Raw genomic sequence first — 26,025 nt, forward strand, 5'->3', positions numbered from 1 at the left:
AGGAGGAATAGAAGGGACCAAATGAAACAAATATTGAAACAGTAGCCCTAAACCCATCACCTCCTCCTCTTCCCCATCACCTCCTCCCTCCTCCTCATCACCTCCCCCTCCTCTGCATCACCTCCTCCCTCCTCTCCGTTTCCTTCCTCCTCCTCTCACCTCCTCCCTCCTCCCCATTGCCTCCGCCTCCTCTCCATCACTCCTCCCTCCTCCCCATCACCTCCCCCACTCTCCATCACCTCCTCCCTCCTCCCCATCACCTCCCCCCATCACCTCCTCCCTCCTCCCCATCACCTCTCCGTCACCTCCTCCCTCCTCCCCATCACCCTCCCCTCTCCATCATCTCCTCCCTCCTCCCCATCACCTTCCCCTCCTCTCCATCACCTCCTCCCTCCTCCCCATCACCTCCCCCCTCTCCATCACCTCCTCCCTCCTCCCCATCACCTCCCCCCTCCTCCCCATCACCTCCCCCCTCCATCACCTCCTCCCTCCTCCCCATCACCTCCCCCTCCTCCCCATCACCTCCCCCACACTCCATCACCTCCTCCCTCCTCCCTATCACCTTCCCCACACTCCATCACCTCCTCCCTCCTCCCCATCACCTCCCCCATCGCCACCTCCCTCCTCCCCATCACCTCCCCCCATCACCTCCTCCCTCCTCCCCATCACCTTTTTTCTCCTCTCCATCACCTCCTCCCATTATATGAATTATATTATTAATGATTATAATAATATATTAACATATTATATTAATATAATTAATAATTGCATTAAATGCCCATGGGCTGAACCTAGTGCATGGTGCAGGATGATGCATCCCTGAACCTCTGGGACTTTGGGGGTGCTGGTGGAAAAGCATTCCTGCTGGGTTTGCTGAGTGGGGATGAAACCAGCCTTTGTCACTGATGACATGGGGTGGAGAGAGCTTCCCTCAGGAAGGCAGGGCTCAGAAGACAGAGCATGAGGCATCACAGTGCAGCCAGCCCCCATGACCTGGCACATTCGTGAGCTGATAAATCAACCTGTTGCTTAAACCTCTTGAGTTTCCTGTAACTTACACCCAAAAGATTCGCCTCCTCCAGGAAGTCTGCCCAGCAGCCCCCTTCCAGCCTCACCCAACATGGGTCTCAGGTCTCCTCCCTTCCCGGGGGAGGGACAAAGACTCTCTCCCTGACCAATCTCCACTCAAGGATCCTCTGAGCTCTTCTTCAACTCGGTCTCAAGTCCTGGGCCTCAGTGTCCATCTCGGCACTGTCCAATTATAGCAAGCATCCTGCTAAGTCAGTTTAAAGCAGAATCACCCATCATCCATATCTGACCACCCTCAATACCTAACATGGTTCCTCGTCTCCCACCAACCCCCCCGGGGGGGGGGGGGTCTGATCACCCTGAATTACCTTCAGCAAGAATCCTGTGAGGTCAGTTTGGCCGGAATCCCCCTTCACCCCTGACCTTTCCTCTTGGTAATCTTCCATCCACTGCCCCCACCCCGCTCCTTGGCTATAAACCCCCACTTTTTCTTGTAGTATTCAGAGGGGGGGTCCAATCTCTCTCTCCCCTGCAAGACCCTGGTGCAGTGGTCCCTCTAGCTATCTCAATAGCCCCCCCTTGAATAAAGGCTTCCTTGCCGTCTTTAACGAGTGTCATGAATAATTTTTTCTTCAACAGGGGTCCGGAGCCCAGGGGCTCTCAGGGATGGGTCTCTCCTGGAGTGGAGGCCTCAGGAGGGCTCAGCCTCACCCTGCACACACGGGCATACGGGGCTGTTCTCCGATGTGTGTTGGGTGGTGGTGGGAGCGCAAGTGAAGGCGGAGGGGGTAGAGAGGAGGGGTGGGAAGAGAATGGATCCCCCATCTCGTCTGCTGAAACCCACAGGCTGACCCCTCCATTAGTCACTCCCACTCCCTGCCGGGGTTCAGGGCAAGCGGAGGGAGGTTGGGGGCTGGCCCAGCTCTCACCTGTCCTCCACCTCCCCCTCCAAGTTATGGCCAGCCACAAGGTGCTCGGCGTCCAGGGGTGCCGGGTCATAGTCGTAGGTGTACAACACAGAGGCTGTCGTTGTCTGCTCCGGAAGGAAGCGGACTGGTTGGAAGAGTGCTAGAAGGGGAGGAGCTGGATGACAAGAGAGAGGGAAGGGAGGAGATTTACGGCCCAGAGCAACAGACAGGAGGTGAGAGGTCACAGATGAGGGAGAAGAGATAGAGAGATCAGAGATGGGGAGATATAGAAAGGCACAAAGTTGGGGTGGGGGTGGGGAGAGACACAGAAAGACTGAGAAGGAGATGCAAAGAGAGACCCAGATGCAAAGAAACAGAGATGGGGGAGGACAGAAAGCCGCAGGGACCAAGGGTGATGTCTGGAGTCCAAAGAGACGGAGCCTGGGGAGGAGGTGCGAGAAGCCTCAGCAGAGCGGAAGGCTGGAGGGGCGGGGAGAGGCTGCCGGTGGAGGAGACACACAGACCTGCAGGGAGGGACAGGAAGTGAGGGACTGAGAGTCAGGGAGGGGCGCTGTGGGGAGCACAGAATAAGTGGGAGGGGGAGATGTGGGGGAGATGCAGACAGGCGAGAACCAGGAGCGTGGGGGAAGAGAGCCCCTCGCCAGCAGACATGGGAGTTAGGAGCTGCTAAGCCGGGCAGCATAGTGGCCAGAATCGGGGAGGGGAGGGGAGGGGAGAGGAGAGGGCAATGCTAAGACACGAGGGAGGAGGCGATGGGGAGGATGAGCAGGCGATGGGGAGGAGGAGGAGGCGATGGGGGGATGGGCGAGGCGATGGGGAGGAGGAGGAGGAGGCGGTGGGGGGATGGGCGAGGCGATGGGGAGGAGGAGGAGGCGATGGGGGGATGGGCGAGGCGATGGGGAGGAGGGAGGAGGCGATGGGGAGGATGAGCAGGCGATGGGGAGGAGGAGGAGGCGGTGGGGGGATGGGCGAGGCGATGGGGAGGAGGAGGAGGTGATGGGGAGCGGGGGGGGGGGGGAGGCGAAGGGGAAGAGGGAGGAGGCGATGGGGAGGACGGGAAGGTGATGGGGAGAGAGGAGGCGTTGGAGAGAAGAGAGTGTGATGGAGAAGATCCTATGATGCAGTCCGGGGCCAAGCGGGGTCCCCGACGCCGGGCGGGGGCGCGTCCTCACCAGGTGCGCAGCGGCTGGGGGGCCGCGGGCTCTAACCGTGCGCATCGGCGGCAGGCGGCCTCCTGCAGGTGGCAGGTGCTGGCGTAGACGACGCCGTCGGAGCCGCACACCGGGTCCCCGCGGGTGTCACAGTCACGGGCGCAGCCGCAGTGCGGGATACTGGCCCCTCCTCCGGGAGGGCTGCGGGACCCCGCTCGCCGGGGGACCAGCCTGGGGGCCGAAGCAAAGTCAGCAGGGCCCGGGGGACCTTACCCCTACCTGGCCCGCACCTCACCATAGGCCTGGAGTGGGAGAGAAGTCCCGGGGGGCCCGGAACCACCCCCTAAAAGGTGGAGACAGTTACTGGGAGGCCCTGAGCCCTGACCGGGTGGAATTTCATGCAAGGATTTGCCTAAAAAAACACTTTTAAACTAGGAGCAATGTAAACCCGTAATGTAAACCCATTTCAGGAAGTTTGGAAAATAAAGAAAAGGGCCCTGAAAGAGGCCCCCAGCCCAGCCCCACCCTTCGCGGCCACTCCGCGCTCACGACGTGGGCCCCTGTGCCTGGACACAACCTGGCTTGTGGGCGAGGGGAAGCAAGGGCTCTCTCGGCGCCGGTCTCTACGCGGCCGCCCTCCCACCCCGCTGTCCCCGCCCCCTCGCGGCCCGCCCCACCCCGTTCGGCTCTGCCCCCACCCACAGCCCACCCTCACTCTGCTCGGCGGGTCCTCTCCGCACAGAAGGCGCGCCGTCCACCGTGCCGCGTCCTCCTGCCGCTACCACGCGGCCCCCTCTGCTTCCCGGCGACCCCCTTCCCCGCTCCGATCTCAGCTCCAAGAGGACAGCCCTCCGCGGCGCCGGCGGCGGCCGGGGTGCAGCGCCGCGCTCAGCGGGGCCCTGGGCCGGGGCGCGCGCCACCTCGTTCCACGCGGGCCCCGCGCACAGCTCTCGGGCGAGCGGGCTGAGCGCGCTGACGCTGTAGAAGCGCGTGGCCTCGAAGGCTGCGGGACGAGGGCGGATGGGTGAGCAAGTGATGCGGTGACAGGCTGCGAGACCGAGCTGGGGGCGCGGGCGGGCGGGCGGGCGGGCACGGGCCTACCAGGCTCGTAGTAGTCGTACACGGAGACCGGCAGCGCGGACGTCCTGCCCACGACGTGCTCGCGGAGCGCCCGGAACCACACGCATATCAGGCACCGACCGGGGATCTGCAGGGGCAGCGCGGGCTCAGGTCTGGCTGGGGCCACTGCGCACTGAGCTCCCGCCTCCATGCTCTGTGACGCCCCAAAGCGTAGGTCCAGAATTGGCTGATTTCGGGGGGCCCCAGAGGTGTGAAACACAGAAACCTGGTCCCATTTCAATTCTGTGGGTTCTTCCATTCCACCTGGGAAGGCGCCTCCGCTGGTGTTTCACCTCTACTCTCCCTCACTGTGTGTGTGTGTAAGTATTAATATGCTGTGCAACCCCTGTTGATCCAGAACATTCCCATCACCCAAAAGGAAACCCGTCCCCATGGGCTGTCACTCCCCATCCCCCTCCCCCAGCCCCTGGCACCGACTAATCTGCTTTCTGCCTCTGTAGATTTACCTGTTCTGGACATTTCATATACATGAGATCATGCACTACCCAGACTTTTGTGTCTGGCTTCTCTCACTCAGCATGAGGTTTTGAGGTTCATGCATGTTGTAGCGTGTGTCAGGGCTTCAGTCCTTGTTAGGCCTGAGGACTATTCCATCCCCCTCCCAGCTTTTCCCACCAGAGCCAGCTGCCTGGGGCCCAGAGCCGCCAGCCGCGCTGCTCTGCCTGCATCCAGTCTCCCGGTTTCTTTTTCATGGTGTGAGACAGCAGCAGGAGCCACCTGGCCGTGGCCACTGTGCCGTCAGTGCGCTGTGGAGGCCATTGCCCCGCCCCACCAGCAGTACCTCATCAAAGTAGAGGAGCACTTTGCGTCTGGCCACCTTGTACCTCTTCAGTGCCATGTGTTTGTCAAGGAGCAGCTGGCAAGGAAGCCAGAAGTCAGGGTCCGCCAGGCCCCTCTGCCCTCAGTGCTTGCTTCGTCCCCATTCTCTGCGAGGCCCACACTGGGTGGCGGGCTGGGAAGAAGCCAAGCGCATCCAGCAAGTCCCCACGGGCCGGGGCGAGGGGATGGCAGTCAGTGCTTCCCAGGCCCTGCTGGCCCCCCAGCACTGGGGAGAGAGCATCCAAGGCTGGTTACCTCTGCTCTGAGTGCCCCCCCGCCCCCCACTGCACTCTCCCCCGATCCAGTCCCAGGCCAGGCCAGGCCTCCCTGTGGCCCCCCTGCCACCTGCTTCCACCTCACCTGCACCACCAGCCTGGGACTACTTTTCAGTTGTTGACACAAAAACCTACTCCCACCCAGAGCCTCTTCACTGGCTGTTCCCTCTCCTGTGATGGCCCCCCTAGCCCCCCATCACCTCCACCTCCAGGACAGGCCTGGCTTTCCTGCTCAACCCTCCCCACTGCAGACATCCTCCGGCCCAGGCAAGGCAGCCCCCTCCCTTTGTGCCCCTCTCCCCCCAACAAAAGGGGACATGGGACTGGTCTCTCTTGAGGCTGTGAGAGTGGTGGCAGGTCTCTGGAGAATCTGGGCTGAGGGCACCCCACGTCATCCCCAAAGCGCATGCACAACTGCTTAAGCCCTCTGCCACATGAAGAACAGCACAGGTGGCCTGGCAGGAGCCTCACCTATTGGGACAGCCCCCACCCCTCCCCACCAGCCCCTCAGCAGGTGGCACCGACTTTGCCCAGAAAGACAAAAAAAACCTACCCCATTTTATGAAGGGCTGGGAATTTGGAAACCCCCTTGGCCACTGCCCACCAGCACCCCCTCACCTGCTCCAGGCTCTCGCCATCTGCCCGGAAGCCCGAGAGCAGGGGCACCTCCAGGACAGCCATGTTGGAGGACCCTGCGTGCAGCCACCTTCCGACGAGAGGGAGAGAGGCCGTGAACTCAAGCCTCAGGTGGAATTCATGGCCCCTCCGCCCCCACAACACCCACGGCTCCTGGGGGAGCCTGCCCTGGGCCCAGCTGGCAGGCCATCTGTACAAACACCGTGAGCTGGCCCAGTTCACAGCTGAGACACGGAGACCATAAGGAGAGGGCCTTGCCCAAGGGTCTGGGCCTGACCAGGTCTATCAGCTCTGGGCCCTGTTTTGTCCCGAGCCCCACGCTGTGCCCTGCTGGGGCTAAGCGAGCCTAGGCGACTAGGGACACCCAGCCACTCCCCGGTGCCAGCCCTCAGTTTCTCCCTCTGTGACATGGGGTGTGGGTAATTGGCCTCTGGGGCCTGCTACATGCCAGGCCCTCCCAACGCCGGGTGCTGGTGACAGGGAGGGAGGCTGACGTTCGGAGAGGAACCTGCGGACTGTGTGCCCGAGGGGATGGGGTAGCCACTGCCCCAGGTCGGCGGGGGCGGCTTCCTGCGGGAGCGAGGCCTGAGGGAGCCCACATGCAGGTGGCACACAGTGGGTGCTTTCTAACATCTGAGGGAGGAACAAAATCATCCCCAGCAGGCCCGATGGGGCCAGACAGTTGGGGCCAGTCTGGCTGCTTCCTGATCCCCTGCCCCATTCAACAGCGTGCTGAGTGTCAAGGTCGAGGAGGGTGACTGGGTAGCTCCAATGGGCTTCGGGTACCATAGCAACCACCCACTTTTGGGCTCCCAAACTGTCACCATGGTAACAAGCATCCTCTGAGGGCAGCTGCATGTGGCCCCCCCTGAGGACCCCCCATGGCCTGGTCCTGGAGTCATTTTTGGGAAACCGAGAGGCCTGGATTGGTAGGTCATACAGTGGCCACAAATGGCCGTCGCCAGCCAGCCTCCCTGCCTTGTTTGTCACTGGGGTCTGCTGTGTCCATTCAGAAGTGCTTCCATTTCTTCCACTCATTTCAAAAGCCATCTGTAGCATAAATGCCGGACATTAAGCTTTTGACCGCAAAGGCATCCATTTCAACGACATCCATCTTGAATAAACATCTTGTCAGCTGGATGACACAGGTACTAGATAAACTAGCCAAGGAGCCAGCCTGTCCCACCCATGAAGGTCCCCTCTAGAAAGCCCTGGGTGACCTAGATAATTGACCACTTGAGTGACCCCACTTCTCCCCTCCTGCACCCTAAATCCTGCTCTTATGTTTTAAATTTGCCAATAAAGAGTGAACTCACAAAACACTAAGCACCCCACCTTTGGAGCCCAACAAAGTCAGAGTCCCAGGTCCGTGCTTTCTCCCTCTCTCTCTACCCTCGACTTCACTGTGTGGCCCTCCGGCGTGCCGTGTCCCCTCCAGGACCTGTGAGTGATAAATCTTGCTCCTCAAAGTTCCCCGATGGCTTTTGCTGAAGTGGGTCCCACAATCATAATTAAGAACCACAAGGGCTGGTCCAGCCACAACATTGGCTGCAGCCCGGGAAACGTCTGTGGGGCCCAGGTGAGTGCCCCAGGTGAGTGCCCCAGGCATTGCTAGCTGAGAAAATCACTATCCATAGGCTGAGATCCACACAAAACACCAATCCTGAGCACGGGGCAGTTGGCTTTACCTGGTGCACACCTCCAGGGTCACCTGGTACTCCTGATGATGCTGGTCAGCCTCCGGGTCGTCATCGTCTGCGGAGGAGGCAGGCCTGGGGGGCTGGTGCAGCTCGGCCTCTGGCTCCTGGAGGCTCACGAGGAGCTGGAAGGCCGGCTTGGCCACTGGGTCCCGCACGTTGTAGGTGACGTCAATCTGGAAGGTGTGGGTAGACTGAGGCTTAGGGGCCCTGGTGGGGGGGGGGAGGGGAGAGGCGGGCGGGACAGGGGACCGTGGGGGACCGCAAGAATGATGACAGTGACATGAGCAACCGTTCCGGGGACTACTGTTATTCCACTTAGGCTTGAAACAGCGGAAGAGGGTGTAGAGACGACCATCATCCCATTTTTACGCATCTGGAGCCCGGGTGTGTCTGCCTCCAGGGTTCCCCCTCCCACCCACTGTGTTGTCTGGGCTCCCGATTTAGAGATAGGGGAGCTGAGGCCACGAGGGTCTCTAGGCAGACTCACCCTCTGACTGCCTGCCAGAGCCCTTGAGGACAGCCTGCCCCCGCCCAGAGCGCAGCTAAATCCCAGAACCTGGAGACTGGGGCTGCAGGGAGGCCAGGCTGAGGCCAGGCTGGAACGTCCCATTCAGGCGGAGGAATGGAGAATAAACTTGAGCCACTGGGCAAATCCCATGTCGGGGGGCAAGAGGAGGCCTGCTTATGGTCAGAGACCACCAAGTTGAAGGTCAAACAGGTTTTCCTGGGGAGGACCCCACACCCAAGGGGACAGGTGCTCCCCTCCCCCGGGCCCTGACTTGGGCAGGGTGGGCTGCATTTTGGGGAGCTGACAGACTGCCCTGGGGTCTCTCTCAGGCACACACATTCCACCCACACAGCCTGGCCTGATGCTGGGCTCAGAGCCCCTGCCTGCCCCTCTGGGGGTCCCCGAGGTCCGGATGCTGCTGTGAGCACGCGCTCTCTCTGCACCCTCACCTGCATCAGGCAGCAGCCTTCACCCCTGACACTCACGAACAGCCCCGTGGGGAGGCTGGGGATCTGGAAAGAGAAGACACCGTGATCCCCTCCGCAGACATGCATGGTGGCAGGCGGCGGGAAGGGCCGCCGTCGCCACTCCCCACCCTCGTCCCGGGAACATGCACCGCCGCTGTCTGCAGGACCTTCTGGTTGGCCCTGTGCAGCTCGAGGGTCTCCTGGTAGTCCAGGTTGGTGGAGGCCAGGGAGACAGTGAGGTTGATGCCACCAGCATAGGACAAGATGGCATACTCTGCCAAGGCCTGCAGAGCCACACAGGTGTCCTGGGGACAGAGCGGGAGGCTGTCAGCCCCAGGAACGGGGCAGCCAGCGGTCCCTCTGCCCGCGTCCCGGGAGGTCCAGCCCACATTGAGGGCAGCACGACCCTCTCTGGAGGCCAGGGACCAACGCAGCTGGAATGGAGAGCAAATTGGAGCAGACATCCTGGGGGCCCCAGCTGGGGGCCCCAGACAGCAAGTGGGCATCTCCACGGAGGCAGGGACTGGGTCCCTGTCCCAGAGCCAGGTGCATCTGTCCCTCGGGTCCCACCCCCTGCCTTCTCTCGGACAGCAAGGAGCCGTCCTGGAACTTGAAGCCCCCAGTGGCTTCCTGGCTGGCTCTGAGCCCCGAGCCAGGACCACAGTGCCTTTGCGCAGACCCAAGCCCCTCCTCGGGCCCCGCCTGGCTTGCCTGAGTGGAGGGGAAGCCCCCAAGCGCATTCCGCTGCTGGGATAGCCACTTCACCACCAGCAGGGCAGTGGCCATGTCTCCCAACAAGGTGTAGGTCAGCAAGGCGTAGGCTGTCATTTCCACCTTAGCCGAGACCACTGCAAAGGAAGAGGCCGGCTGGGCCCTGTCAATGCCGGGACACAGGACCCAGAGCCCAAAGGAGGCACCGAGGGTGGGGTGAGCAGTACCTGACTGAGAGACCCCGTCACTGAAGCTCAGGAACACGTCCTCGTCCACATCCCGGGAACCCATCAGGCTCCAGTGGGTGACTCCATCTGTGAGGCCAGGACAGGCCAGGGGCCACAGCCCCACTCAGTGCCCAGCCTGGCATCCCATGGTGGGCTTCAGTGCATATGGTCTCAAGAAGAGACATGGGGGACTGGACCCCAGTGTGAGGAGGGTGCTGGGGGAGATGGCTGAGACAGGAAGGGCCTTGGGGCTGTCTCAGACCTGCAACTAGTGACAAACCCAGCCCCTCCTGCACCCCTGGCAGACATCACTAATCAATGGTCTCCCTCCTGGGAGATGCAGGCCACAGACGTCCCCACTCAGCCCAGGAAGCCACTCCCCACTTGCAAGGATTCTGAGCTCATGTGAGGTGTACGAGGCCCTTAAACCATAGAAAAATCAGCCCTCCCCACTCCCAATCTTGAGCATTTAGTCCTAAATAGACTCTGTCACCCAATTGAGTGGTTTCAGAATTTTGCTTTTTAACTTTTTTTTCTTCTTAAGCAGTGAAAGCAGTTCTTCAGGTGGCATCTTAATCAGACAGCTGCCTGGGAAGACAGGGTGCGGGGGGTACCAGGGCAAGGAGTTGGCGGGGAGGGGACTCAGTTTTGAGGCATTCCGAGAAGCCACAGCTCGGCCACTGGGGCTCCACGAACACAGCAGGCACAAAGGGTAGTCATTTTGTAGATGGGGAGACTGACACCCCGAAGATGGAAAAGGCTTCCCAAGGCTTAGGCAGCGAAGTGGGGCAGGGTGGGGGCCAGCCGCAGCCTCCCCCGCCTCCCCGTGCCCTGTTGGGGGCTGGTTCCCAGACAGCCTGGGAGATTCTCTACTGGGGTCCCTGGGCACTACCCTCCCTGGCCGGGGGTGGGGGGTGGTATCTCCTATTTCACAGGGGAGGAAAACGACGCGCAGGCTCAAGCCGCTTCATCACAAAGCCACTGGTTGATGCAATAATGAATGAGTAATATAACAAGCGAGATAGTGAGCAAAGGAGGCCTCGCAGTTCCACACGTGTTCGTGTGCTGTCTACTGGGGCGCCCTGTGGGCTGGCCCCTCAGCAGGGCCTCTGTGACGGCAGGCAGGCGACACCTACCCCGGGTGATGGCCAGGCTACGGAGCCTCCGCAGGGCTGCAGGGGCTGTGGGGCTGTGGAGCAGGGTCAGCACGTAGGCGGTCAGGGCACTGCTGTAGGGGTCCACCACCAGGGCCGCGCCAGACTCCAGAAAGTGCCTCGCCCTGGCGATGGCGCCCCTCTCCTCCTGCGGGGTGGGGCGGGAAGGGGAGCCCTGGGAGGCTGCTCTGCCCCCACTCCAGCCACCACCCACCCGCAGGTCCCCAGGGTGCCCTTGGGGAGAGTGCTAGTCGGTTCACAGCCCCTCGCTTTGCATCCTTCTGGGGCTCCCATCAACTGCAGCCTTGGCTAGCAAACCTCATCCCGTTTATTTTAAGTTGGTGCCAATTTTTTCCAAAAGAAGTCTGGCCACGATGCCCAAGTGCAGCAGATCACCCCAGAGAAGCTCTGGGGGAAGTAGGCAGAGCCCTGGCTCTGGCTTCCAAGACCCCAGCCCATGCTCACGTCATCCTCCGGGCCTTGCCTCAATTGTTGTTTCCTCCGGGAAGCCCACCAACCCTGATCATGTTCCCACCCCCCAAAGCAAGCTGCTGGAGCATAGAAACAGAGTCCACTGTCCAGTGATGGGCTTGGTTCAGAGAAGCTGCCCAATAATACTGGTTAAATGGAAAAATGAGTGATTCGAAGCATTAATGAATTTAGCAAATGGTGCTCCTGTAGGCACAGGTGGAACCATGGAGTTAAGACAACTCTGCTTTAGTGATTGTTAAGATTGCAGAAAGAATATTCTCCCAAAGTTTTCCGTCTTTCGATCAGGACAAAGCAATGAGAACTGCCCCAAAGCTGTGACGTCAAGATGTACCATCTCCCTCCTGGGGCACGTGCCAGGGTGACAGAGCAGATTCACTGAGCCCCAGGCCTGGCCCACATGAGTCATGAGCCAAGGGATACCTGGAGCCCCAGAAGCTGGAAGAGGCAGGAATGACCCTCCCCTAGAGCCTCCAGAGGGACACGGCCCTGCCCACACCTTGACTTCAGAATTCTGGCCTCCAGAGCTGCGAGAGAATAAATTCCCGTTGTTTGAAGCCATTCATTTTGTGGTACTTTGTTACAACAGCCCCAGGACACTAATCCAGGGGCCACTATTCAGCCCAGGGCACAGGGGCCTTCAAACTCTCAAGTGAATGAAGAAACACAGGGCTCAGCTCTAAAAAATATGGTAAGGTCAGACTGACCTCAATGTCAATTTATCCAAAACAAAAATCAGAACCAGTGGATGGAGGTGGCCCACCTGGGGAACACCGAGGGGCCTGGGATCCTCAGTCGCAGAGGTGCAGATGGGCAGGAGGTGCCCAACTAGACAGCGTCCTGGGAATCCCTCAGTCCTGGGCCAGTCGGGACAGTTAGTCATCCTAGAGGCAGCTGTATGGTTTGCTAGGCCTGCATAACAAAGTACCACAAACTGGGTGGCTTAAAAAATAGAAAGTTGGGGCCGGCCCGGTGGCGCAAGCGGTTAAGTGTGTGTGCTCCGCTGTGGTGGCCCGGGGTTCGCCAGTTCAGATCCTGGGCGCGCACCGACGCACTGCTTGTCAGGCCATGCTGTGGCGGCGTCCCATATAAAGTGGAGGAAGATGGGCACGGATGTTAGCCCAGGGCCAGTCTTCCTCAGCAAAAAGAGGAGGATTGGCAGATGTTAGCTCAGGGCTGATCTTCCTCACACACACACACACAAAATAGCAAGTTATGTCTCGTAGATCTGGAGGCCACAAATCCAAGATCCAGGTGTGCGCCAGGTTAGTTCCTTCTGAGGGCTGCAGGGGGCTCCGTCCAGGCCTCTCTCCTTCTCCCTGCGTCTTCACATCGTCTCCCTCTGTGCACGGCCCTGGGTCCTAATTTCCCCTTTTCACAAGGACGCCAGTCCTACTGGATCAGGACCCACCCTAACAGCCTCATTTTAACTTAACCATCTCTTTAAAGGCCCTGTCCCCGAATACTGTCACATTCTGAGGTCCCATGGTGGTTATGCACTGAATGTCTGTGTCCCCCCAAATTCACGTGTTGAAGCCCTAACCCCCAATGTGATGGTATCAGGAGGGGAACCTTTGGAGGTGATTAGGTTTAGATGAGGTCAAGACGGTGGAGCACCCATAACGGGTTAGGGTCCCTATAAGAAGGGGGAGAGACACCAGAGCTTGCTTGCCTTCTCTCTCCCTCCAAGGGCAGGCACCAAGGAGAGGCCATGTGAGGACACAGAGAGAAGGTGGCTGGCCACAAGCCAGGAAGAGAGCCCTCACCAAGAACTGAATGACCAGAACCCTGATCTTGGACGTCCCAGTCTCTAGAGCCACGAGAAATAAATGCCTGCTGTTTACGCCCTCCAGACCATGGTATTTTGTTGTGTCAGCCTGAGCTGACTAAGACAGGGGTGGGGATCTCAGGACACGAATTCTGAGGGAGACACAACTTAGCCTTTTAACACAGGGCAAGGGGCCCCCTGGGCAAAGTGCATGGGGCGTGGAGGGTCTTAGGTCACAGCAAACCTCAAGTACAGCAGTTAAACCTGGATTGTGAGGCCAAGAATTCTGAGAAATGCCACAACTTTCGATTCATCATCAGAGGATTTAGAATTGACACAGAGGTTAGGAATGGAGGGGTCCCTACTCCAGGGGCCAAGATCCGCCAGCAGAGCCCTCACCGCAGGGCAATTAGCTCAGGGCCAATCTTCCTTAAAAAAAAGAAAAAAAGAAGCTTTCAAGTCACAAAAAGACATGGAGGAACCTTTAGTGCATACTGCTAAGTGAAAGAAGCCAGTCTGAAAAGGCTACATACTGCATGATTCCAACTCTATGATATTCTGGAAAAGACAACACTATGGAGACAGTAAAAAGATCAGTGGTTGCCAGGGGTGAGGGAGAGGGAACGATGAAGAGGCAGAGCACAGGGGAGTTTTAGGGCAGTGAAACTACTCTGTATGATACTGTAATGGTGGAGACATGACATTGTGCATTCATCAAAACCTGTGGAATATGCAACACCAAGCGTGATCCCTGATGGAAAGTGTGGCCCTTGATGATGTAGCAATGTTGGTCCATCAATTGTTACAAATGTATCACACTAACGCAAGATGTTAGTAATAGAGGAAACTGTGGAGGGGGAGAGGGAGTATATGGGAATTCTGTCTGCTTAATTTTTCTATAAACCTAAAACTGTTCTGAAAAATAGTCTATTAATTAAACACACCCACAGCCCTCTGTGACTCAGATCTTGGCCACACTCTGCTCTGAGCCATCCAACTGTGTCTTGTTCCTTCCAGAATAAAATCCAAACCCCTCACGCTGCCCAGGCTGTCCCAATCACCCTCTCTTCCTTGCCTGTGCTGTCCCAGCCACACTGGCCTCCCTTCTGTGGCTCAAACTTGACAAGCTCAGTCCTGCCTCAGGGCCATTGCACAGGCTGTTCCTTCTGCCTGGAATCTTCTCTCCTTGGATTTTTACACAGCTCCTCCCTCACCTCTTTCAGGTCACCTCCTCAGGGAAACCTTTCCTGACCACCTCACATAAATGTATCCCCCATTGCTCTATCCTCTTACCTTGCTTTGTTTGTTTTATAGGTACCAGAAATTATATGCCTGGTGTAGTAGTTTCAAAATATCTCCACAAATGTTTGCTACTTCTCCTTTTAAGAGGTGGAATTGAATTTCCCCCTCCTTGAGTATAGGCTGTACTTAGTGACCTGCTTCTAAAGAATAGAATGTGGTGGAAATGACAGTGTGACTTGGGAGATCAGATGATAAAAGGCATCTGTGGCATACTCCTTGTGTCCTCTCTTGGATTGTTCGCTCTGGGGGAAGCCAGCTGCCATATTGGAGGGACGCTCAAGCAGCCCAATGGAATGGTCCTTGGTGAGAACTGAGGCCTCCTGCCAATAGCCACGGGAGAGAGCCAACTTGGAAACAAACGCTCCAGCCCCAGTCAAGCCTTCAGATGACTGCAGCCCCCAGCCAACACCGTGGCTGCAACCTCGGGAGAGACGCTGAGCCAGAAACACCCAGCTGAGCAGCTCCTGAGTTCCCGACCCACAGAAACAGAGGGAAGAGATGTCTGCTGTTTTAAGTGGCTACATTGTGGGATGACTTGTTCCCAGCAGTAGATAACTACTACGTTTAGTACCTCTCTCCCTGGGGCAGTGAGCTCCTGGAACCAGGGACCATTTCTTTCTTGTTCTCCTGGGACTGAGATCAGGGTCTGGTCCATAGTAGGCACTCACTGAATGAACGAACAAGTGAACGAATGTACACTGCACACACAGGAACCTGTCTATAACACATCCTGAGTTGTAAGCCTTCCATGCTGGATGGAAGTGTCCAAGTATTTAGGGAGAGGCAGAAAGAGGGCATCCATCCTGATGGGTACCCCCAGCACTTCAATGAGCATGCCCACACCTTTATTCCATTGTCTCCTGCCTTCCGGTCCTGAGAGGGATGTGCGGCATGGAAACAGGCTCAGAGAGGTTGAGCAGCTGGTCTAAGGCCACACAGCTCACGCGAGACAGAGCCCAGGTGGATGCTGCTTCCTGCAGCCTTGTCCTCCAGGGTCCTCAGGGAGATGTCCATGTTCAGAGACCAACAGGCCCGTTTCACAGGGTGAGGGGGAAGGGGGCTGCTGTGTGTCACATTTCCATGACCGTGGTAGAACTGGTCCCACTCGAGCTGTGCCTGCGTGTGCATGGGGCAGGGTGTACAGTGGGTCACCGCTCGCTATTTCTCAGGGCTGCTGGGGCTCAGCCAGCTTTTGGAGGGTGACTCAGTGGCTCTGGGCGTCCCCTGGGGCGGGCAGGGGCCTCTGTTTGCCAGGCTGTGACTGCGGCCTTGTTCCACGGGTTTTCAGCAAGGCCGGGCCCTGGGACAAGAACTGGGACAGCGGACAGGCTGCGGGGGCTGGGGGGCTGGGCAGGTCACAGCCTGGGGCCCCTGGAGCCAAGCGAGCGACGCCGCGCTCCGCGGTGCAGGCTCAGCCAGGCGCATCCCCGCTCCCCGCCCCTGGCCCACCACTGTGCAGTGGACAGCAGCCTAAGGACAGGGCAGTTTCCATGCCCACAGCTACTGCAGGCGCTGTCAGGATGGCACTTTGAGGGAGCCCCCTGGGGACAAGAGTTGGGGGTGCCCCACTTTCTCAGTAAGCACCAAAGTGGACGAGGCAAATCCCCGATGATGCCAGGAACTGCTGTGGTCCAAGGGTCCCAGGGAACAGGACCCAGGTGCCCCCAGCCCTCTCTGACCCTCCCTGCGCTGGCTGCCCGAAAGCCAGAGGGAGCCGGTCACAAAGGAATCTGGACCCCAGGCTGCTCCTCCTGCACATCCCCCACCGCAGCCTCGAGACGGTGGTCTGGCCTCTCCCAGCCCATCCCTTCCTTCTCGGAGTCACCCCCATTCCTGGGTCCAGTGGGCTTTGAAGAGGCCCAGAGCACCCAGGACCTGCTCCCAAGGGGCCGGAGAGCAGGGGCTCAGTTCCCAGGCACTGTGGCAACAACAGCAGAAAGAGTAACAGTAACTGTCGCCACCACTCCTCAAACCCCCTCCGAGCGCAGGACTAGGCAGCGCTGCCCACACCCCGTCACCCTGGGGATCAGACCCCGAGCATTCTGGCCACACTGTGCTGGACGGGAGGCTGTGGCTTGTGCCCTGGGGGTGGGGACTCACTACATGCTCCCTGATGCATCCCGCTCCCCGAAAGCGCTGTAGGAGCCATCCTGGTGCCTGTAGGTCAGCTGTCGCTGGTAGCCTGCAGGGCGAGCAGAGGGACAGCCTCTTGGTGAATGGCTGGGCCTGGGCCTGATTATGTCCTACCTGGGACTCCCAAACAATGCCACACCCACATCCAGGGTTCCTGAAACTGACCCACACCCACATCTGGGGACCCTGAAACTGCCCCTCACTCGCTTCTGGAGTCCTTGAAACTGCCCCATCACATCTGGGGTTGCTGAAACCTCTACTTTATTCCTCTTTTGTTTCCTGATTCCTGGTCACACCTGGGCCCTCAGTCATGCCTGGTGGTCAGTGAAATGTACCATCTCAAGGTGGTGCCCTCTCCCACCCGCTGGAGCCAGAGCTCAGTGTGCTCAGAGAACAGAAGGCACCGGAGTGGCCAGAGCAGGGGAGCGAGGCGGAGCGGGAGGCAGGGAGGTCAGGCCGGCCCTGGGGCCTCCAGGGCTGGGCGTTCAGTTTCCTTGTGAGAGCAGCAGGGGGCACAGGCAGGGTGAGCAGGGGCAGGGTGTGGGGCACATATGTCATGGGCGGATTGTAGGGTCTGGAGAGGAAGTGGGGAGACTCGGGGGGCAGGGACCATCCAGCTGAGCAGGATGCTGGGCTCCAATCAGGTGGCGGTGACAGGCAGGGAGGGGTTCTTCAGTAGGCAGAGTGGTTCAGCTGGACAAGGTGTGAAGGAAAGAAAGAAGGATCTGGAGCGCACCAAGGTTTGGGGCCTGACCTACTGGAAGGACAGAGCTGTGTCCACAGAGGAGGGGAAGAGGCAGAAGGACCTCTGAACTGGGTGGACAGTGTCTCCCCAAATTCATGCCCACTCGGAAACTCGAATGGGACCTCACTGGGATAAGGGTCTTTGCAGATGTAACTATGCTGAGGATCTCCTGAGGAGGTCTCCTGGGTTAGGGTGGGCCCTAAATCCAATGACTGCTGTCCTCATGAGGAGAAAGAAGGGGAGACACTTAGACACAGAGGCCTGCGAGGACAGAGGAGAGCGTGCTGACGTGTCTACAAGCCAAGGACGCTGGAGCCCCCAAAACCCTGCCAAGAGAGGGGCCCAGGACAGAGTCCCCTCAGAGCCTCCTCCCGGAACCAGCCCTGCTGACACCTGATCTCAGAGCTCAGGCCTCCAGCCATGAGGAAGGAATTCCTGCTGTTCTAAGCCGCCCAATTTGTGGTCCTTTGTTACGGCAGCCACAGCGCACGAACACCAGCTGGTTTGGTGGAAAACCAGGGGCGGGGAGTTGACGCACACGTGCGGCACGCTGTGGATGCCAGCTTCATAGCCGGGTCAGGCCCCTCCACGCTTCCCTTCCACTCCAGCTCCAGCCAAGGCTAGAAGCAAACCCCAGGGCACCCCAGGACCTTGGGATCAACTGAGATAACACCCTTGTGACAGAGGAAACCGAGGCACCGAGAAGAGCCAGCCGCACAGGAGGGGCTGTTCCCTGACCCCAGGGCCTGACTCACGGTGATGGAAGGTATTCAGTGCTGGCTTACTTATCTCTGAAGTCGCTCAGTGCTGCTTATTTCTGAAGATGTTCAGTGCTACATTATTTAGGCGAAAAAAAACTGGAAATAGCCCCAACGTGTAAAAGAGGAGAGTTCAGTACATTGAGCTCCACAGATGCATGTGAGGGGCAAATAGTGTAGCCTCGAGAGTGATCACAAACTGAACCCATCCTGAGACCCAGTGATGCCACTCCAGCAATGGCCCCCCTAGAAATCCAGACGTGTGTTCACCAAGCACGCGAGCACAATGACTCACAGCAGCACCATCCGAAAGCCCTGAACCGGAAACTCTCCAGTGCCCATCAGCAGACACACCGACCATGGTCCCTCTACACAGCAATAGAGGTGGATGGGCCACAGGCCCCACAGCCCGCTGGACGAACCTCCCCCTAGCGGTGGGGACACGCTGGAGGAGCCGTATCAGGAGGCACCAGGAATGTCAAAGCTCGTCTGTGCTGCTGGAGGGCAGGAGAGCAAACCCAGAGCCAGCACTGACGGGGTTATAGGGGACTTTCTTTTCTTTTCTAAATGTTTTTTATAATGGTGTTACATTGCACTTATTAAAAAAAAGAAGAAAATCTACTTTTTTTTTTTTTCTGAGCAAGATTCACCCTGAGCTAACATCTGTGCCAGTCTTCCTCTATTTTGTATGTGGGATACCACCACAGCATGGCCGCCTACGAGAGGTGTAGGTCCATACCCAGGAACCGAACCTGGGCCACTGAAGTGGAGTGTGTGAACTTAACCATTAGGCAATGGGGCCAGCCTCCAAAAGCTACATTTTTAAAAGATGCCGTTCCTCTTCCTGTGGGTGATTACCAGCATTCAGGGCCTTATCCTAGCAAGTGCGGACACCAGGCTCCCGCTGACAGTGACCAGATCAGGCCACCCAGAGTGGCCTCTCTGGCCCACTTCCTTCCCTTCCTCCTATCCACTGCCCGCCTCGCAGTCAAGGCTGCCTCCCTCCCCACACCCTCCACCCAGGTAGTCTCCCCTCAGTACCTAGTACCAGGTAATCAGTGGTCTCCTTCTCCACCTCGGGGCTGAGCTGCTGGGTTTTCTGAAGATACTTCAGGACAAAGACGTTGGGTGCAAAGTGGATCACGTTTTGCTCTCCGCAGCCAAAGGGCAGCCGCAGGAGGCTGTTGAGGTGGTTCAGGGTTGGTCCCATGACGTCTCCTGGCCAGAAGGAGAAGAGGACTGGGCTGAGGACTGGACTTGCCTGGTGCCCTGGCTGTCCTAGAGACAGCTTTCCCCAGAGCCTGCCTGTGGCCTAACATCAGCCACCCACCCCCTGACTGCCAGTGCTGCCCCTTGGGACTGGACTGCACCCCCTGCCCACTCAGCCCACCCAGGCCCTCCAGCTTTGGTGGCCACCTGTTGGGCCTCTCCTACACACCTCCTTCAGTGTTCTTTAGTTTTTATTCAGTGTTCTTTCTCTACTTTTGCATTATGTTGAATGCTTTTTGCTTTCTGGCTTTTTAAACAAGTGCATTTAAGGCTATGCATTTCCCTCTAAGTACAACTTTGGCTGCATCTCACAAATATTGATACATCAATCCAGCCATTGTGGTTCCATTCCAAATACTTTTTCTAACTTCCACTATGAAATGTGATTTTCTCTTTAACCATGAATAATTCGATTTTTTTTTGCTTAGGAAGATTTGCCCTGAGCTAACATTTGTGCCGATCTTCCTCTATTTTGTATGTGGGTTGCTGCCACAGCATGGCCACCTACGAGTGGTGTAGGTCCATGCCAGGGAACTGAACCTGGGCCACCAAAGTGGAGCATGCCAAACTTAACCGCTAGGCCACGGGGCTGGCCCCAGTAATTAGATTTTTAAAAAAGTTTTCATACATGTATGGTATTGTTGGTGCAGTTTTAAGTTCTTTTTTTCTTTTATTCATAGTCTCCTGTGCTCTCACTCCTTTGGTACTCTCTCTTCCTCTCCTTGGCCTCTCTGCCCCAAACGTTGCAGATGAGCCCCCCAGAACACCCGCTGTCCCTTGATTACACCTCCCTTCCTTCTTCAGCGTTTCCTCCTGCCCCAATGGGGCTGCCACTGCTCCTGAATCCTCTTCCTGTGGCAAGGCCTGCCTGGCTACTTTCTCATCACCTTCCTCTGGGTTTCCCAGCTTCACCTCCACCCTTCCATCCCACTGTGCTGAAGGCACTGGCACACAGGTCCTAGCCTTCATCTCTTCTCCATCCTTGGCTATCTGCCTCCTCCCCTACACTCCTCACTTCCATCTGGGCCACCCACCTCCACAGCCACCTCTGACTTGACCTTCTGCCTCAGAAATCATAAACTCCAACATCTTCTGATCTGGCCACAACCACCAACCTTCACAGGCCCTAGGGCTTCCATCCCTTTGATGTCAGAGCGACCCAAGACCCCCTCATTCAGGTCTGTCTGCCCCCTGGCCTCTCACCCACTCTCTACCCTTCCAACTCCCAATGCTGGATTGATCATACCGTCCCCACTTTCCACTCCTGTGCCCAGGCTACAGGAGACAACCCACAGCCCTGGAGACCTCAAGTCAAAGCCTCTTACCCCTGTTCAGCAAATGCTCTGGACTTCTGCCCCTCTCACCAGGACCCCTAGGACCCCCACCCCTCCCCCATGCCTGGCTGATGTCACTTGGCCTTTTGGACTTCTTGGACCTCGCCCCAGACCCACTGCCCTCACAGAGTTCACCAGCTGCCCCTTGGGGTCACCTCACATAGAGCTTGGACTGGGTGGGTCTGGACCCACCTTCTTGGCCAGACTAGGAGCCCCTCAAGGGTAGGGTCGGTGTCACCTCTGGGTCTGCTCCCAGTGCCCATCATAAAGAAACACCCATCACTAGAAGGTGCTCATCAGGTGAGTGCGTGTGTGGCTGGAGGCCTCAGGGGCACAGGCTCCCAGCAAAGCTGAGCCAGGTTGCAGGGCAGACACACCTATGATGGAGGCAGCCATCTGCTCAGAGCCAGGGATGGTGCTGTGTGGGACCCCTAGGGTGAAGGCCTCGTTGTAGCTCTCATCTGCCTCCACCTTCCTCCAGATGCGGAACTCACCCATGGAGCCCCAGCCAGTGAAGAAACCGAGGAACTGGACCTCTGGTGACCTGGGGAGGGTCCAGGCCATGATGACAGACTCATTGGATGGCTCTGGACCGTGGCCAAACTGGAAACAGAGGCCAAGGCTGCTGGACAATGGCAGGAAGCATACGGTGGTGCCCAAGCAGCAGTGACACTTGCTACAGACAGAGAAACTAGAGGTCACCCCATCCATTACATGGCCAACAAGCATGGCATCTACAAGTTCCAAAGTCACCGGGCTCCCTGGAACCTCTGGGCCTTTGCACATGCTGTTCCCCCTGCCTGGAATATCCTTCACTCCTTGTTTTGCCTGGTGAACTCCTATTCATACTTCAAAATCCAGCTTCGTTATGTCCCTCTTCTAGAAAGCTGTGTTAGCTGTTCCTTTTCTATGTCCCCTTTGCTTGGCCCAGAGACAGCCCCCCGCAGCCCCTATTTCACCTGCTCACATCCACTTTCTTTCTCCCTGACCACCCATCCTGACCTTTCTCCCAGAACCCCAGGCACTTCCTCCACCACAGCCCTCACGTTGTCTTTTGTAAGCAACTCCAGGCATACTGTGAGCACCTTGAGGCGGTGCCCTGTGCTCACCCCCTCCTCCCCGCCCCCAACAGAGCCAGACACAGAGCAGGAAGCAGCAGATGCCAGAGGAGCATGAGGCTCCTGTGCCCACCCTGGCCAGCCCAGTCGTGCCTGGCTGAGCCCACCATGCCAGCTGACCCAGAATGCTCTAAATTCATCTCAGGAGAGGATCTTAGCCGTGTGTGTGCTGGCCACGGGCTCACCCATCTTGCTGGTGGAGATCCAGGATCTGGTGTTCTGGTGCCCCCCCAGGACAATCTCGATCATGCCCGCGGTGTCCTGAGGCCCAGGGGACAAGGCCACATGGGCGTCATTGTGGGTTCGCACGGCCACGTCAAAACAGGTGAGGCGCAGGGGCTGCTGCACGTACTGGAACTCGTATTTGTTGGGTGTGGAGATGTGGACTCTCTCTGAGTGGAAGAAGGAGAGGGGCTTTAAGGGGGCACCCAGAGGCATCCTCCAGCCTCTGCCCAGAGCCGAGCATCAGGACTGTCAGGGGTCAATCTCACTGTGGCTCCGCCCGCAGCTCCAGGAGGCACGGCCAGAACAGAGCTGGCTTCACGACAGCCTTGCCAAGAGCACACAAAAGATGAAATGTTCGCAGGGATAAATCCTACAAAAGTTGTGCAAGACCTATAGCTGGAAACTGCAAAACGCCGGAGAAACTAAAGACGAGCCAGATCAACGGAGAGCTAGACCGCGCTCCTGGGTCAGAAGGCAAGATTGAGAAGACGTTAATTATTCGCCAAACTGATCTACAGAGTAGATGGATTCTCAATCAAAACCCCAGCAGGCTCCTCTGAGGAAATCGCAAAGCTGATTTCAGAATTTATGTGGAAATGCGAAGTACCTAGAAGAGCCAAAACAACTTTGATAAAGAAGAGCCAGCTGGAGGACTCACACCGTCTGATGGCGAGACTTGCTCTAAGCTACAGCAATCACAGCCGGGCAGCACTGGGCTGATGTAGACAATGCTCAGTGGAACAGTGGGAATACAGAAAAGACCCACACGCATCTAAACAGCTGATTTCCAACAAAGGTTCGAAGGCAATTCAATAGAGAAAGGAAAGTCTTTTCCATAAATGGTGCTGGAAACACTGTCCAGATGCAGAAAAATGATCTGTGATCCATAGCTAGCCTGGTCACCAAATTAACTCAGAATGGATCACAGCCATTTGATAAATGTAAACCCTAACTAGAAAACTTTGAGAAGAAAACGTAGGGTTTGCCAAAGATTTCTCAGATACAACAACAAAAGCATAATCCGTGAAAGGAAAAATTGATAAATTGGACCTCATCAAAATTAAAAACTTCCGCTCTTTGAAAGGCACTATTAAGAGAAGGAAAAGACAAGCCACAGACTGTGAGAAATATCTTTGCAAAGCATTTATCTGATAAAGGACTTGTATCCAGAATATATTTTAAAAACTCAATAAAAATAAACAACTCGGGCCGGCCCCGTGGCTTAGTGGTTAAGTGAGCGCGCTCCACTGCTGGCGACCCGGGTTCGGATCCCGGGCTCGCACCGACGCGCTGCTTCTCCGGCCATGCTGAGGCCGCGTCCCACATACAGCAACTAGAAGGATGTGCAGCTATGACATACAACTATCTACTGGGGCTTTGGGGGGAAAAATAAATAAATAAAATCTTTAAAAAAATAAAAAATAAACAACTCAATTAAAAAAGGTTAAAAGAGCTGAACAGATACTTCACCAAAAAAGATATAATAGTAAATAAGTACATGAAAAGATGCATAACGTCATTAGTCATGATGGAGATGCAAATTAAAAGCACAATGAGATACCACTAGACATTTATTAGAATGGCTAAAGTTAAACAGACTGACGGTGTACCAAGTGTTGGTGAGTATGGGGTGAACTGACTCTCGTCCACTGCTGGTGGGAATGCACAATGGTACTAACCCTTTGGAAAACAGTTTGACAGCTTCTTAAAAAGTTAAACATACACCTACCATATGATTTAGCCAGTCTATTCCTAGGCATTGATGCAAGAGAAAGAAAACACATCACCCACACAAACACTTGTACACGAATGTTAATAGACGCTTCATTTGAAATAGCCCCCAACTGGAAATAACTCAGATGTCCACCCCCAGGTGAGCGGATAAACAGAGTGTGAGGCCTCCATTCAGTGGAAGCCTACTCAGACTTAACATGACTGAGGTATTGATACACACAACACGGATGAATCTCGAAATTATTATGCTGAAAGAAACAAGACAATAAGAGTACATTCTGTATGAGTACCTTCATACAAAACTCTAGAAAGTGTAAAGTATCTATATAGAGAGAAAGCAGATCAGAGGTTCCCCAGCGGCACAGGTGGACAGAGGTGAGGGACTCCAAAGGCAAGTGGCTTTTGAGTTAATGGAAATCTTCATTATCTTAATGGTGGAGATGGTATCACGGATGTACACACATGTGACAACAGCAAACTGCACACTTAAAATACGCGTGATTTATTGTATGTCAATTACACCTCAATAAACACATTAAAATGTTATCGACCACTTTGAATACAAATATACTCGTCCTAGTGTTTTTTTGTTTTTGTTTTGTGAGGAAGATCATCCCTGAGCTAACATCCATGCTAATCCTCCTCTTTTTGCTGAGGAAGACCGGCTCTGAGCTAACATCTATTGCCAATTCTCCTCCTTTTTTTTTTTTTTTTCCCCAAAGCCCCAGTAGATAGTTGTATGTCACAGCTGCACATCCTTCTAGTTGCTGTATGTGGGACGCAGCCTCAGCATGGCCGGAGAAGTGGTGCGTCAGTGTGCGCCCGGGATCCGAACCCGGGCCGTCAGTAGCGGAGCGCGCGCACTTAACCGCTAAGCCACGGGGCCAGCCCACTCATCCTAGTATTAATTATGATGTACAAAATAGAAACAGTATACAAATGTCCAACAATGTTTCCAAATGTTCTATAGTGGTCAAATTATGGGGTACTCATTTGACGGAACATACTGAAGCTCTTTTGAAATACTGTTTATAAAGGCTTTACAACCAACGACGAAAAGTGCTCAGGGTGGTCTTAAGTGAAAAAGGTAGGATATAAAATCATACAGCTCATGAATGACAGCAATCATGTGAAAGCAAATACTACAAAAGGATTCATCTTTGGATGTGAATCAGAGGATGTATTTTTCCTTCTTGTTATCAATTTCTAAATTTCCTCTGATACACGGTAGTGCTTTTTCTTTTCCCAATTTTTTTTTGGTGAGGAAGATTAGCCCTGTGCTAACATCCGACGCCAATCCTCCTCTTTTTGCTGGCCTGGGCTAACATTGGTGCCCATCTTCATCCACTTTATACGGGACGCCGCCACAGCATGGCTTGATAAGCGATACGTCAGTTCACGCCCGGGATCTGAACCTGCGAACCCCAGGCTGTGGCAGCTGAGCGCGTGCACTTAACCACTATGCCCCTGGGCCGGCCCCCCCAATTTTCTTATTGTGGTAAAATAAACATAACATAAAATTTGCCATCTTAACCATTTTTAAGCGTACAGTTCAGTGGTATCAAATACATTCACATTGTGCCAACATCACCACCATCCATCTCCAGAACCCTTTTCATCTTGCTAAACTAAAACCCATTAAACAATAAATCCCTGTTTCCCCCTCCCCAAGCCCCTGGCAGCCACCATTCTACTTTCTGTCTCCATGATTTTGATTACTCTAAGTACTTCATGTAAGTGGAATCATACAATATTTGTACACATGTACTACTTTTTAAAAATGTTTTTAACTTAAACTTTACTGAGATAATTGTGGATTCACATGTGACTGTAAGAAACAATATAGAGAGATCTGTGTACTCTTGACTCAGTTTCCCCCAATAGTAACATCTTGCAAAATTCTAGTACAGTATCACAACATTGATATTGACATTGATACAATCCACTGGTCTCATTCAGATTTCTCCACTTTTATTTGTACGGGGTCCCTCCTGTGTCCCTTTTATCACCACACACACACCCTGCCTTGCCCCCACCCCCAGCAACCACTCATAAGACCTCCATTTCTAAAATTTTGTCATTTCGAAAATGTCATATAAATGGAATAATTTATGTACCCTTTTAGGACTGACTTTTTTCACTCAATCCCCTTCATCCAAGTTGCTGTGTGTATCAATAAAACTATTCCAAGTACTTATTCCAAGGTATGGATGTGCCACAATTTGTTTAACTATTCACCCACTGAAGAACATCTAGGCTCTTTCCAATTTGGGGCTATTATAAACAAAGCTGATATGAACATGTGTGCACAGGTTTCTGTGTGAACGTAAGTCTTCATTTTTCGGGATAAATGCCTAGGAGAGCAATTGCTGGGTGATATGTTTGTGGCGTATTTAGTTTCTTA

At 55.7% G+C, this 26,025-nt stretch overlaps 1 protein-coding gene across 1 annotated transcript in view; it reads right to left on the reverse strand.

The window, feature by feature from the left end:
* The window catches only part of CPAMD8 (C3 and PZP like alpha-2-macroglobulin domain containing 8), a 93,961-nt gene that overhangs the window by 2,679 nt on the left and 65,257 nt on the right, over window positions 1–26,025 (reverse strand). The window contains 20 exon segments of the mRNA XM_058563435.1: window positions 1,959–2,097; window positions 2,379–2,461; window positions 3,131–3,293; window positions 3,296–3,340; window positions 3,993–4,112; window positions 4,211–4,316; window positions 5,031–5,105; window positions 5,962–6,049; window positions 7,668–7,852; window positions 8,637–8,699; window positions 8,804–8,959; window positions 9,366–9,502; window positions 9,593–9,679; window positions 10,729–10,980; window positions 15,250–15,421; window positions 16,072–16,180; window positions 16,409–16,487; window positions 18,983–19,159; window positions 20,922–21,147; window positions 21,756–22,054. Of these exon segments, the coding sequence (XP_058419418.1) occupies window positions 1,959–2,097; window positions 2,379–2,461; window positions 3,131–3,293; window positions 3,296–3,340; window positions 3,993–4,112; window positions 4,211–4,316; window positions 5,031–5,105; window positions 5,962–6,049; window positions 7,668–7,852; window positions 8,637–8,699; window positions 8,804–8,959; window positions 9,366–9,502; window positions 9,593–9,679; window positions 10,729–10,980; window positions 15,250–15,421; window positions 16,072–16,180; window positions 16,409–16,487; window positions 18,983–19,159; window positions 20,922–21,147; window positions 21,756–22,054 (2,761 nt within the window).

This window comes from Diceros bicornis, chromosome 20 (genome assembly GCF_020826845.1).
Source record: "Diceros bicornis minor isolate mBicDic1 chromosome 20, mDicBic1.mat.cur, whole genome shotgun sequence".
Lineage (NCBI taxonomy): Eukaryota > Metazoa > Chordata > Mammalia > Perissodactyla > Rhinocerotidae > Diceros > Diceros bicornis.